The following is a 14,381-nucleotide window of genomic DNA, read 5'->3' on the forward strand; positions in this document are numbered from 1 at the left end:
CCCATTGTTTCCAAACGAGCGAACGATCATGGAATCAGCCGGAGAAAAATCGCAAACGAGTCTTAAACCGAAAAGAAAACTGCAGTCATTCCGTGAAGAATATTCAAAAGACTATCCGGGAATAATTATCCGTTCCAAAAAGGGTAAAAACTACGCGAATTGCACCTTGTGCAGACAAGATTTTTCGATCGGACACGGAGGAATTAGCGATGTAAAAGACCACGTTGGGACAAAAAAACACAAGTCTAATGCCGTTGCTAGCGATACAAGTGGAAAACTTTCAACGTTTTTCGGATTTTAGCCACAAAAAGGTAATGACACCAATGTTATCTATTGGAATTGTTTAGTACTGTTATACTGTTAAAAGTGTTTATACTATTTATGCTTTCAAGTCCAAGTTGAAGAAATCTTGTTAAATGTTGACAGCATAACTACCAAAATACAGAAGTATGTCCTTAATATTTTTGCAGTGCTTTTTCTGTTGAAAAGTTCAAATGATTACATTAGAGATGTGATGTGCCACTTTTCAAGTGTCTGATGGCTTAAATTAATTTGCATTAATTTTTCATATTTTGAATTCTTTTGAAAGGCTTGCAAAAAAACTACATTTGAATTGTAATTCCATGCTATTGACAGGACTATTAATTTTAATGAAGTTAGCTTACCATGTTTACAGTATGATAATTGTGATAGAAATGTGAATTTTAGGCACAGAATATTTTTTTACAATTGAACAAGGCAGTAGATTATACAAGCTTGGACAGAAAGTTAATAATGACACCAATTTTTTTTTTTATGGAATTGTTTAGTACTGTTTTACCATTTGTTTACTGTAAAAAGTGTTTATACTGTTTATACTTTCAATTAACAAATTGAAGTCTTGTGAAAGGTTGACAGGATAACTGGCATTAACTGTCAAAATAATTTCAAACTATTGAAGTTAGCTTACAGAATAAACATGTCAATCAACCCATATGATTTTTGCTGTAATATTTTTGTTTTGAAAAGTCACTGTGACTGATAGAAAAGTGATGGTTTTAGCAACATTTTAACCTGTCTGAATGCTAATAATCATTTTGCGTCGGGGGGCGAAGGAACCCCCCACCAGGACTTTGTCCTGGACCTACCGGGGCCTGCGGCCCCTGGACCCTGGCTACTAGGTTTTTCTGATTTCAAAAGTTGGCAGGTATGCTGGCACCTCATGGGGGACCCGTAAAATCTGTGCCTCTTAAGACCTCACTGTTGGCTTTGTACGCTCATGTTACTTCTCAACTAGTCAAAGTTGACGCTAATCGACCTGTTTCTTCTCCTTTTTACTGAATGTGAAAGCAAAAGTGAGTCCACAAATAACCGAATCGTAAAGCAGAATCGAAAATGAAATCTGAATTGGTAAAATCTTATCTATGTCAAACCCAGCATGTGTTTGTCTTCTTGTGTCCTGCAGACGTCTGTGAAAAATATCGTCCACCTGAGCAGCAGGAGGGGTCCTCCAGTGTGGAGCAGAAGAGGTCACAGCACCTCCACGTGAAAGAAGAGGAGCCACAGCCCCCCCACTTTAAGGATGAAGAAAAACAGCGGCTGTCCCACCACTTCATAGAGGAAGACAAGAGACACCTCATCAGTGTGAAGAGTGAAGGTGATGAGGTCAAAGGTGAGCGTGAACAGAAGTGGAGCTTCAGGATGCGGACGGAGGAGCCACAGCCCTCCCACATTAAGAAGGAAGAGGAATACCCACTGATCCCCCATTTTAAAAAGGAAGCGGTGGATCCACTGAGCCCTCACATTAAGGACGAAGAGGAGGAACACAGCATCATCCAGCAGGGAGAGCATCTTGAAGGACTGGAGGAGGTTGATGTCACCAAGATGCCAGTGATTGTTGTCATTGTGAAGAGTGAAGATGAGGTCAAAGGTGAGAGTGAGGAGAAGAGAGAGGCGGAGCCTCCAAGCAGCAGCTCAACTCAACACATGACAACAGAAGCTGATGGAGACCACTGTGGAGGATCACAAGCAGACAAGCTCTTAGCTCCACTATCAGATAGTGAGGACACAACGTCACACTCTCCTGACACTGATGATGAAGACTCTAAAGATGATAAGACATGTCACACTGACAACACACACTTCACATGTTCTCTCTGCGGCAAAACTTTCAATGTTCGTCGCAATATGAAAAGACACATGAGAAGACACACTGGAAAAAAACCTTTTTCCTGCTCAGAATGTGGTAAAAATTTTGCAGTAAGTCAAGGTTTAAAAGAACACATGAGAACACACACTGGAGAAAAACCTTTTTCCTGCTCAGAATGTGGTAAAAGTTTTACAGTAAATACAAGTTTAAAAGAACACATGAGAATACACACTGGAGAAAAACCTTTTTCCTGCTCAGAATGTGGTAAAAGTTTTGCAGTAACTAAACGTTTAAAAGAACACATGAGAATACACACTGGAGAAAAACCTTTTTCCTGCTCAGAATGTGGTAAAAGTTTTGCAGTAACCAAAAGTTTAAAAGAACACATGAGAACACACACTGGAGAAAAACCTTTTTTCTGCTCAGAATGTGGTAAAAGTTTTGCAGTAACTAAAGGTTTAAGAGAACACATGAGAATACACACTGGGGAAAAACCTTTTTCCTGCTCAGAATGTGATAAAAGTTTTGCAGTAAGTCAAAGTTTAAAAGCACACATGAGAATACACACTGGAGAAAAACCTTTTTTGTGTTCAGTCTGCGGTAAAGATTTTAATCACAGTTCCAGTTTCAACGCACACATGAGAATACACACTGGAGAAAAACCTTTTTCGTGTTCAGTCTGCGGTAAAGATTTTACTAACAGTTCCAGTTTCAAAACACACAAGAGAACACACACTGGAGAAAAACCTGTTTCCTGCTCAGAATGTGGTAAAAGTCTTGTAAATAATCTAAGTTTAAAATTACACATGAGAAGGCACTCTGGTGAAAAACCATACTCCTGTTCAAGCTGCAACAAAAGCTTTCGTCAACTAAACACTCTTACAGCACACATGAGAACACACACAGGAGAGAAAGTGTTGAGTTGCAGTGTGTGTGGTGAAAGATTCTCCTATAAGTACCAGTGTAAGAAACACAAGTGTGCTGGTGAGAACAGCAGCAGCAAATGAAGATGCAGGATTTGAAATAAACTTTCTAACATCAGCACATATAACATGTGTGACATCATTGTTGTGTGTGTAACACAATCTTGTTAATAACATTTATAGATTAAACACTTCAGATTAGTGCTTTTATTTCAGTCAAGTACATGAGTTAATATACACATTTGTGTACTTTAAAATGAACAGAACAATTTGGCTGAAAAGGTGAGAATAAACAGTACATAAAATATGTTACATACAATAAACATTGTAAATGTAGATATTCCCAATTCACTTGTATACTTATTCATAATAGTGTTTTATATATGTTTTTTGAAATGATGAAGTGCTACATATTATATTTTCTAATTCTAGATGATTCCATAGATGAACTCCTTTATATGATATACATATTTGTTTTACATGTGTTCATACCTTTGCTTTTGAGTACACATAAATCCCTCTTAGTTCATATTTACTGGTTCACATCTGAAACATCTTCTGGACCACTTCTGGAAGCATATTATTATTTACTTTATACATCATTTGAGCAGTTGTCCTTTATACAATTTTAAAATGCGTGACTGTATGAATCATTAGTTGGGTCTCTATAATCCATTCTATTAATTGTCTTTATTACTCTCATGTGTAATATGAATATTGTTGTGTGCTTGTTTTATATGTATGTCCCCAGACCTTTATGCAATAAACAATGTATGCTTCAACTAAAGTTGGGTACAATAAATGTCGTTAATATTTGTGGGTATGTACTTTATTCTATTTATTATCACAGTCAATTTTATAAATGTTTTCTTCATATGACTTAAATGTAGTTTCCAGCTTACTTCATCATCTAGACTAACTCAGCCTGGAGGATGTGTGTAATGTTGAGATGTATTGGAGATACCTTGGTTTGTTTGGATGCCTATTAAATTGCGCTCCATTATATGTGTCATACTTGATCATTTCGCGATATTGCCATATTTTTGCTGAAAGGATTTAGTAGAGAACATCGACGATAAAGTTCGCAACTTTTGGTCGCTGATGAAAAAGCCTTTCCTGTACCGGAAGTAGCAGACGAGTAGCGTGACGTCACAGGTTGTGGAGCTCCTCACATCTGCACATTGTTTACAATCATGGCCACCAGCAGCGAGAGCGATTCGGACCGAGAAAGCGACGATTTCCCCATTAATTTGAGCGAGGATGAAAGATTCGTGGATGAGGAAAGTGAGAGTGAAGGACTAGAGGGCAGTGGGAGCGATTCAGATAGGGAAGATGCTGTGAGAGGCGGGTGGGACCTGATATTCAGCTGGGAATGACTAAAACAGTAAATAAACATAAGACATATATATACTCTATTAGCCACAACACAACCAGGCTTATATTTAATATGCCACAAATTAATCCCGCATAACAAACACCTCCCCCCTCCCGTCCATATAACCCGCCAATACAACTCAAACACCTGCACAACACACTCAATCCCACAGCCCAAAGTACCGTTCACCTCCCCAAAGTTCATACAGCACATATATTTCCCCAAAGTTACGTACGTGACATGCACATAGCGGCACGCACGTACGGGCAAGCGATGAAATGTTTGGAAGCGTACTCACGGTACCGCGTCTGCGTATCCAACTCAAAGTCCTCCTGGTAAGAGTCTCTGTTGTCCCAGTTCTCCACAGGCCAATGGTAAAGCTTGACTGTCATCTTCCGGGAATGTAAACAATGAGACACCGGCTGTGTTTGTGTTGCTGCAGTCCGCCGCAAAATACACCGCTTCCCACCTACAGCTTTCTTCTTTGCTGTCTCCATTGTTCATTGAACAAATTGCAAAAGATTCACCAACACAGATGTCCAGAATACTGTGGAATTTTGCGATGAAAACCGACGACTTAATAGCTGGCCACCATGCTGTCCCAAAATGTCCTCTACAATACGTGACGTCACGCCCAGCGTCATCATACCGAGACGTTTCCAGCAGGATATATTTAAAATTGCACTTTAGTAAGCTAACCCGGCCGTATTGGCATGTGTTGCAATGTTAAGAGTTCATCATTGATATATAAACTATCAGACTGCGTGGTCGGTAGTAGTGGCTTTCAGTAGGCCTTTAAACATGTTGTCAGATCTCGCGAGAGAAACAAGCAACCAGCTCTATTACTTTGTCTTCTTACTGGCAGTTTGCAGCTTGAAAGGTTCATACTGCCACCTACTGGACTGTATAATGTAGTGTGGGCCATAGGACAGAAGGAGGAAATCCCGTTATAGGCCATGAGGTGAACCAGGAAAAAGTGTCTTTAAAGTGATTTTTGCATAGACAACGCCATTGTGGACATTAGGTTAAAAGTTCTCCGCAAAATATCCTGGCGGTTTTTTTTTAGAGCCATAAATGTATAATAATAGGAATTCCAAAAAAAACGAAAATCTTATGCAGCGGTTTTTTCTTGTAAATGTATTTACATTCATTCTGGAAACAGAATCTCTCTCACAAATTGACATTAATACATACACCTAACATTTGAGACAAGTAGTTTAGCATTGGTATACTTTAATTCATACTTGCCAACATTGAGACCTCCGATTTCGGGAGGTGGAGGGTGGGGGCGTGGTCGGGGGTGGGGCAGGGCGTGGTTGGGGGTGTGGTTAAGAGGGGAGGAGTATATTGACAACTAGAATTTACCAAGTCAAGTATTTCATATATATATATATATATATATATATATATATATATATATATATATATATATATATATACATATATATATATATATATATATATATATATATATATATATATATATATATATATATCCTGAAATTATGCAAACAAAACTGTGTTTAGATAATTGATACTTCAAACTTGCATAAATAAATCTTAAGGAATATAACATAACTTGGCTTCTGAGAGCTTCAAAATGTAATCAATCAATCAATCAATCAATGTTTATTTATATAGCCCTAAATCACAAGTGTCTCAAAGGGCTGCACAAGCCACAACGACATCCTCGGTATAGCCCACATAAGGGCAAGGAAAAACTCACCCCAGTGGGACGTCGATGTGAATGACTATGAGAAACCTTGGAGAGGACCGCATATGTGGGTAACCCCCCCCCCTCTAGGGAGACCGAATGCAATGGATGTCGAGTGGGTCTAACATAATATTGTGAGAGTCCAGTCCATAGTGGATCCAGCATAACAGTAAGAGTCCAGTCCACAGTGGGGTCAGCAGGAAACCATCCCGAGCGGAGACGGGTCAGCAGCGCAGAGATGTTCCCAACCAATATACAGGCGAGCGGTCCACCCCGGGTCCCGACCCCGGACAGCCAGCACCCCATCCATGGCCACCGGATCTGTGTGTCTTCCCCTCCACAAGGGATAGGGGGCAGCAGAGGAGAAAAGAAAAGAAACGGCAGATCAACTGGTCTAAAAAAAGGGGGGCTATTCAAAGGCTAGAGTATACAAATGAGTTTTAAGTTGGGACTTAAATGTTTCTACTGAGGTAGCATCTCTAATTGTTACCGGGAGGGCATTCCATAGTGCTGGAGCCCGAATAGAAAACGCTCTACAGCCCGCAGACTTTTTTTGGGCTCTGGGAATCACTAATAAGCCGGAGTTCTTTGAACGCAGATTTCTTGCCGGGACATATGGTACAATACAATCGGTAAGATAGGCTGGAGCTAGACCGTGTAGTATTTTATACGTAAGTAGTAAAACCTTAAAGTCGCATCTTAAGTGCACAGGAAGCCAGTGCAGGTGAGCCAGTATAGGTATATATATATGTATATAAAGGTATATACAGTATAGGCGTAATATGATCAAACTTTCTTGTTCTTGTCAAAAGTCTAGCAGCCGCATTTTGTACCAACTGTAATTTTTTAATGCTAGACATAGGGAGACCCGAAAATAATACGTTACAGTAATCGAGACGAGACGTAACGAACGCATGAATAATGATCTCAGCGTCGCTAGTGGACAAAATGGAACGAATTTTAGCGATATTACGGAGATGAAAGAAGGCCGTTTTAGTAACACTCTTAATGTGTGACTCAAAGGAGAGAGTTGGGTCGAAGATAATACCCAGATTCTTTACTGAGTCGCTTTGTGTAATTGTTTGGTTGTCAAATGTTAAGGTGGTATTATCAAATAAATGTCGGTGTTTAGCAGGACCGATAATCAGCATTTCCGTTTTCTTAGTGTTGAGTTGCAAGAAGTTAGCGGACATCCATTGTTTAATTTCATTAAGACACGCCTCCAGCTGACTACAATCCGGCGTGTTGGTCAGCTTTAGGGGCATGTAGAGTTGGGTGTCATCAGCATAGCAATGAAAGCTAACACCGTATTTGCGTATGATGTCGCCTAGCGGCAGCATGTAAATTCTAAAGAGTGCAGGGCCAAGAACCGAACCTTGGGGGACTCCGCACGTTACCTTAACATAGTCCGAGGTCACATTGTTATGGGAGACGCATTGCATCCTGTCAGTAAGATAGGAGTTAAACCACGACAAGGCTAAGTCTGACATGCCAATACGTGTTTTGATACGCTCTAATAAAATATTATGATCGACGGTAATGAATAAAATGCTAAAGTTGTTGATAAACAAGCAATTATTTTAATAATTAAATATGGTCATTTTAAATGAATTATTATGATCATTTATAATTAATTATTTCAAATATGTTTATTTTAATGTATAATTCTATGGCTGGATGTAATAAGGAGTCAGAAAAAAAACAAATACAAATAAAATTAATTTTGATGTTTTTAGCAAAATATAGTAAAAATTAATTTAGTTTTTTTTTTTTTTTTAATTAACAAATATATTTATTTTTAGGTAAGATAAACATAATAATACAATTTATCTCTAGTCTGGATGATTTATTTCTTGTCACCCTGTCAAGGCTGTCCTCACTCAGGTCCGCATGGAGCTGGAGGGGGCGTGGTCTCCAGCTCCGGCTGAAAATCGGGAGATTTTCGGGAGAATATTTGTCCCGGGAGGTTTTCGGGAGAGGCGCTGATTTTCGGGAGTCTCCCGGAAAATTCGGGAGGGTTTGCAAGTATGAACTTTAATTTGAATTTAAACCATGAAACATACAACAACAAAAAAAGAAAAAAAAAAAAGCTTCAAAATAAGTGAATAGCAACATACATATTTGCTAAACAATGATGTTTTATACATTAAAAAATTCTGTAGATACTGTGTTATAAGAGGACGTAAAAAATAAAATAAAATAAAGAACACTTTGGCCCAAAATGGCTGACATCAATCAAAATATCGAATAATGCCAAAAAATGGAAATACAACAAAAACGACATTACAGTTTAGAATGTGTACATTATATGGTATAAAACAATATTCACATGAACACAAAACAATGTGTTGATGTCACAGCAGGTCTGGGGTATTTTTTTTAATCTTATTTTGTCTCAACTTTGCTTATTGTTAAAGCCATATCTCAAGAATTCTTTGATAGATTTTCCTCAAATTTGGCACAAACTCAAACTATGATTATTATAATTTTTAAGGTCAAGTGCACTGTAACCTCACATTCTATTTTTAAAGTATTTAAAGGGGAACATTATCACCAGACCTATGTAAGCGTCAATATATACCTTGATGTTGCAGAAAAAAGACCATACATTTTTTGGACCGATTTCCGAACTCTAAATGGGTGAATTTTGGCGAATTAAACGCCTTTCTATTATTCGGTGAGGTTGATGGCTGGTGAGGCACCAGCCATCAACCTCACCGCACGTCACTGATATATATATATATGTATGTATATATATATATATATATATATATATATATATTTATTTATTTATTTACTTTTATTTTTTATTTTTTTATATATATATATATATATATATATATCCATCCATCCATCCATTTTCTACCGCTTATTCCCTTTGGGGTCGCGGGGGGCGCTGGAGCCTATCTCAGCTACAATCGGGCGGAAGGCGGGGTACACCCTGGACAAGTCGCCACCTCATCGCAGTATATATATATATATATATATATATATATATATATATATATATATATATATATATATTTTTTTTTTTTTTTATTATTTTTATGTATTTATATATATATATATATATATATATATATATATATATATATATATTTTAATGTATTTATATATATATATATATATATATATATATATATATATATATATATATATATATATATATATATATATATATATATATATATGTATGTGTGGGGAAAAAAATCACAAGACTATTTCATCTCTACAGGCCTGTTTCATGAGGGGGGGTACCCTCAATCATCAGGAGATTTTAATGGGAGCATTCGCATACCATGGTTTGTATAGGGCACAGAGTGGGTGGGTACAGGCTGGCGTAGGGGCGTGGTGATTGGCTCATGTGTTACCTAGGAGGTGTTTCCGTCTATGGCGGCATGCTGTTACAATTTCGCTGCGCTTGTTGAGGGATGACAGGTCTGGACGGTAAATAATAAACAGTTTCTCTTTCAAGCATAGGTTGCATCTTTTATTACCACTATTGTAAGGTGTGCTGGATGCAAGAATTTGCCATGTTATTGAATATTCAACATTATTGTCTTTGAGGTCCCAAATGTGTTTGCTGAGTTCTGTGGTATTTCGCAGGTTTTTGTTCCTGAAAGAAGCCTTGTGATTGTTCCATCTGGTTTTGAATTCTCCCTCGGTTAATCCTACATATGTGTCGGATGTGTTAATGTCCTTGCGTATTACCTTAGATTGGTAGACAACTGATGTTTGTAAGCACCCCCCGTTGAGAGGGCAATCAGGTTTCTTTCGACAGTTACAGCCTTTGTTGGTTTTGGAGTCGCTCTGTCTGGGGGCCGACGGCTCATTTGCAATTGTTTTGTTGTGGTTTGAGATGATTTGTCGTATATTGTTCATGCAGCTGTAGCTCAAGAATGGAGTTTTTTTTCTCATCCACAACAGTACACCATGGCAAAAAAAGAACAATGCAACATTTGACGTCACTATAGGAAGTTTTGACGGAGCAGAAACGTGTGAACTCGTTGGGAGATTCCTCCTCTCCCAGCTCGCTAGCCTCAATCTGAACCTTGGTATTTACCGTGATGACGGACTGGCAGTGTGTCGCGCCTCGCCAAGGAGCAGCGAGAATACCAAGAAGCGCATATGCCAAATTTTCAAAGAGAACGGCCTACGGATCACGATTGAAGCCAACAAGCAAACCGTCAACTTCCTTGACGTCACTTTCAACCTGAGAAATAACAGCTACCAACCATTCACGAAACCCAACACAACACTCCAATACGTGCACCATGACAGCAACCACCCACCCACCACCACGAAAAGAATACCTACCGGAATCAATAAAAGGCTATCGATGCTGTCATCTAGCAAAGCTGAATTTGACCAAGCAACCCCCCCGTACCAAAAAGCCCTTGATGAAAGTGGATACAATTTCACCCTCACCTATGAACCCACGCCAGGAAACCAGCCAAAAAAGCACAGAAAACGAAACGACATCATCTGGTACAACCCCCCATACAGCAAAAACGTCTCAACGAACATTGGACACAAATTCCTCAATCTGATTGACAAACACTTTCCCAAAGACAACACCCTAAGAAAAGTATTCAACAAGAACAACATTAAATTGAGCTACAGCTGCATGAACAATATACGACAAATCATCTCAAACCACAACAAAACAATTGCAAATGAGCCGTCGGCCCCCAGACAGAGCGACTCCAAAACCAACAAAGGCTGTAACTGTCGAAAGAAACCTGATTGCCCTCTCAACGGGGGGTGCTTACAGACATCAGTTGTCTACCAATCTAAGGTAATACGCAAGGACATTAACACATCCGACACATATGTAGGATTAACCGAGGGAGAATTCAAAACCAGATGGAACAATCACAAGGCTTCTTTCAGGAACAAAAACCTGCGAAATACCACAGAACTCAGCAAACACATTTGGGACCTCAAAGACAATAATGTTGAATATTCAATAACATGGCAAATTCTTGCATCCAGCACACCTTACAATAGTGGTAATAAAAGATGCAACCTATGCTTGAAAGAGAAACTGTTTATTATTTACCGTCCAGACCTGTCATCCCTCAACAAGCGCAGCGAAATTGTAACAGCATGCCGCCATAGACGGAAACACCTCCTAGGTAACACATGAGCCAATCACCACGCCCCTACGCCAGCCTGTACCCACCCACTCTGTGCCCTATATAAACCATGGTATGCGAATGCTCCCATTAAAATCTCCTGATGATTGAGGGTACCCCCCCTCATGAAACAGGCCTGTAGAGATGAAATAGTCTTGTGATTTTTTTCCCCACACATACATATATTGCGCTCTACTACGGTATCGAGCACTATTTTTTGGATAACCTTATTAAGACATATATATATATATATATATATATATATATATATATATATATATATATATATATATATATATATATATATATATATATATATATATATATATATATATTATATATATATATATATATATCAGTGACGTGCGGTGAGGTTGATGGCTGGTGAGGCACTGACTTCATCACAGTCAGATTTACAAACATATGAACCCAAAAGAGTATCTTATTCACCATTTGATTGGCAGCAGTTAACGGGTTATGTTTAAAAGCTCATACCAGCATTCTTTCCTGCTTGGCACTCAGCATCAAGGGTTGGAATTGGGGGTTAAATCACCAAAAACGATTCCCGGACACATTTCACCACACCTAGTGTGTGTGTGACAATCATTGGTACTTTAACTTAACTTTAACTTTACACATACAAACTGTAGCACACAAAAAAGCACATTTAATAAAAAAAAAACGTTATTATGGTCTTACCTTTACTTATAAATGAAGTCCATGCACCACTCCTTTTGAACAAAAGCATCGATAACTTGTTTATAGAAGTCTTCCTTATCTTTCTTCAGTTTTAAAAGTCTCTCTGTCTCGATGGAGATCTTCCTTTAATTATTACCTCCTGCTTTGATTGAAAGTCCAGTTTAGAAAACTGTTTTATTTTAGATATGTAATCCTCCATGTTAAAAGTCCAGGCGAGAGGGAAAAAAACAACGATCGCTGCTAACTGTTGCTGTTTGTTGTCACTTCTTCTGCAGCTGAGTAGTCGCAAGAACGATCTCTGGGATCACTAGCGCCCTCTACCACCAGGAGGCGGGATTACTGTGTGCCTCACAGAGTGCGTCTTCGCAGCCGTTTTATGATTGCTCAGCACAAGAAATACATTACACACATACAGTTGTTGACAAAATACACTGTACATTATATACCTCGGCTAACTAAACTATGGAAATGCATGATATAATTCATACAGCAATACGGTCTCACTGCACAGCAGGCCAGCAGTTAGCCGAGTCATTGCGCAATCCATGGTGAGGCTCAACTGGCTGCTGACTCACCGCACGTCTCTTCTCAGTATTTGAACGGCAAATGTGAAAATTCAGCGATTTTGAATAAAAATAATCTAAAACTGGTGAAGTTAAATGGAAAATAACTTTATAGTATAATCACTGATACATATAACAATTTAATTATTTTTTTTTCTTTTTACATTTTTTTTCTTTCCATGATGGCACGTGAGGCCCCGCCTCACCTGCCTCCCCTGACTGCACGTCACTGGTATATATACACATATATATATATATATATATATATATATATATGCATTTATATATATATATATATATACATATATATATATATATGCAAACATATATATATATATATATATATATATATATATATATATGTATTTATATATAAATAAAAAAATTATATATAAATGTATATATATATATATACATGTATTTATATATAAATAAAAAAATTATATATAAATGTATATATATATATATATATATATATATATATATATATACTGTCGCAAGTCGCTCCCAAGCTCTTTACGACACTTAAAGCTGAGTAGAAAAACCACCAGAGACAGAATAGGTATTTTGTAATATATTTGCAAAGCTTTGTAAATATATTGAGACCAGTCCAGCATAGAACATTCAATCGCACCGCTAAGATGGTCTGCCCCCCTCCCATGAAAAACCCTCTCCCCTATCAAGTCCCTCTCCCTCCCACCCTCGCAGTCATGTCCCTCCAGCCCAAAACACATGCCCATTGTCCTCAGTAACACTTAAATGCGGATATATGTAAATATTTGCCTCCGACAATATATATATATATATATATATATATATATATATATATATATATATATATATATATATATATATATATATATATATATATATATATATATATATTCTTTTTTTTTTTGAATTGTTTTTCTTTTCTTTGATTAGCATCAAAGAAAAAAGTGATATCATGTGTGTAATATTTATTTTGTTAATTTTGGTGTTTTTGTCTTTCCTTACGCCGAACCAATTCTCTATGGGGTTCAGGTCAGGGGGAGTTGGCAGGCCAATGGAGGACAGTAATGCCATGGTCAGTACACCAGTTACTGGTGGTTTTAGCACTGTGGGCAGGTGCCAGATCATGCTGGAAAATGAAATCATCATCTCCATAGAGCTTTTCAACAGATGGAAGCATGTAGTGCTCTAAAATCTCTTGGTACACAGCTGCATTGATTCTGGACTTGATGAAACACAGTGGACCAACACCAGCAGCTGACATGGCTCCCCAAACCATTGCTGACTGTGGGAACTTCACACTGGATTTCAAGCAACTTGGATTTTGCTCCTCTCCAGTCTTCCTCCAGACTCTAGCGCCTTGACTTGAGTTTATTTGTGTATATTAAGTAGCTTTTCTTCTTTTTTCCACAATGCACATTTTGTCTTCTCTTTTTCGCACCTTCGCTTTTTGTTACCTCCTGTTTGGATTGTTTTTGTGAGTAGATTTCCGCAGTAAAATACGTGCTCCTCTTTACTGTGTTGAACAGCACTCTGACAGAAGGAGTTTCTCCAAAACGCAACACCCTTTGGCGGACAAGTTTGTGATTAAAGGCTATACATATCAAATAAAAGGGACAAGTGGTAGAAAAATGGATGGATGTACAGTAAAGCTCTGTGGGATGATGTACATTATTGACTTTTCCCGAACATTCCAAACTTTCCTGTGTTTTCTGAAATTGTTATTGTTTGAGGGATTCTAAGAAAGGGGAAAGAAATCATGAACAACTTTAAAAAACAATTGTCATGTGTACTTTTTTAATTACAAATGTAGATTATTAAAAACAAAACTATCCTTTATAACCTTCCAC

At 37.9% G+C, this 14,381-nt stretch overlaps 2 protein-coding genes across 2 annotated transcripts in view; one reads left to right on the forward strand and one right to left on the reverse strand.

Moving 5' to 3' along the window:
• Positions 1–3,923, forward strand: part of LOC133623975 (uncharacterized) — a 22,813-nt gene extending 18,890 nt beyond the window's left edge. The window contains exon 2 of the mRNA XM_061987528.2: positions 1,445–3,923. Within this exon, the coding sequence (XP_061843512.2) occupies positions 1,445–3,135 (1,691 nt within the window). The 3' untranslated portion in view covers positions 3,136–3,923. The remainder of the gene's footprint in view (positions 1–1,444) is intronic.
• The window catches only part of LOC133623960 (uncharacterized), a 74,347-nt gene that overhangs the window by 51,720 nt on the left and 8,246 nt on the right, over positions 1–14,381 (reverse strand). The window lies entirely within an intron of this gene.

This window comes from Nerophis lumbriciformis, linkage group LG26 (genome assembly GCF_033978685.3).
Source record: "Nerophis lumbriciformis linkage group LG26, RoL_Nlum_v2.1, whole genome shotgun sequence".
NCBI lineage: Eukaryota > Metazoa > Chordata > Actinopteri > Syngnathiformes > Syngnathidae > Nerophis > Nerophis lumbriciformis.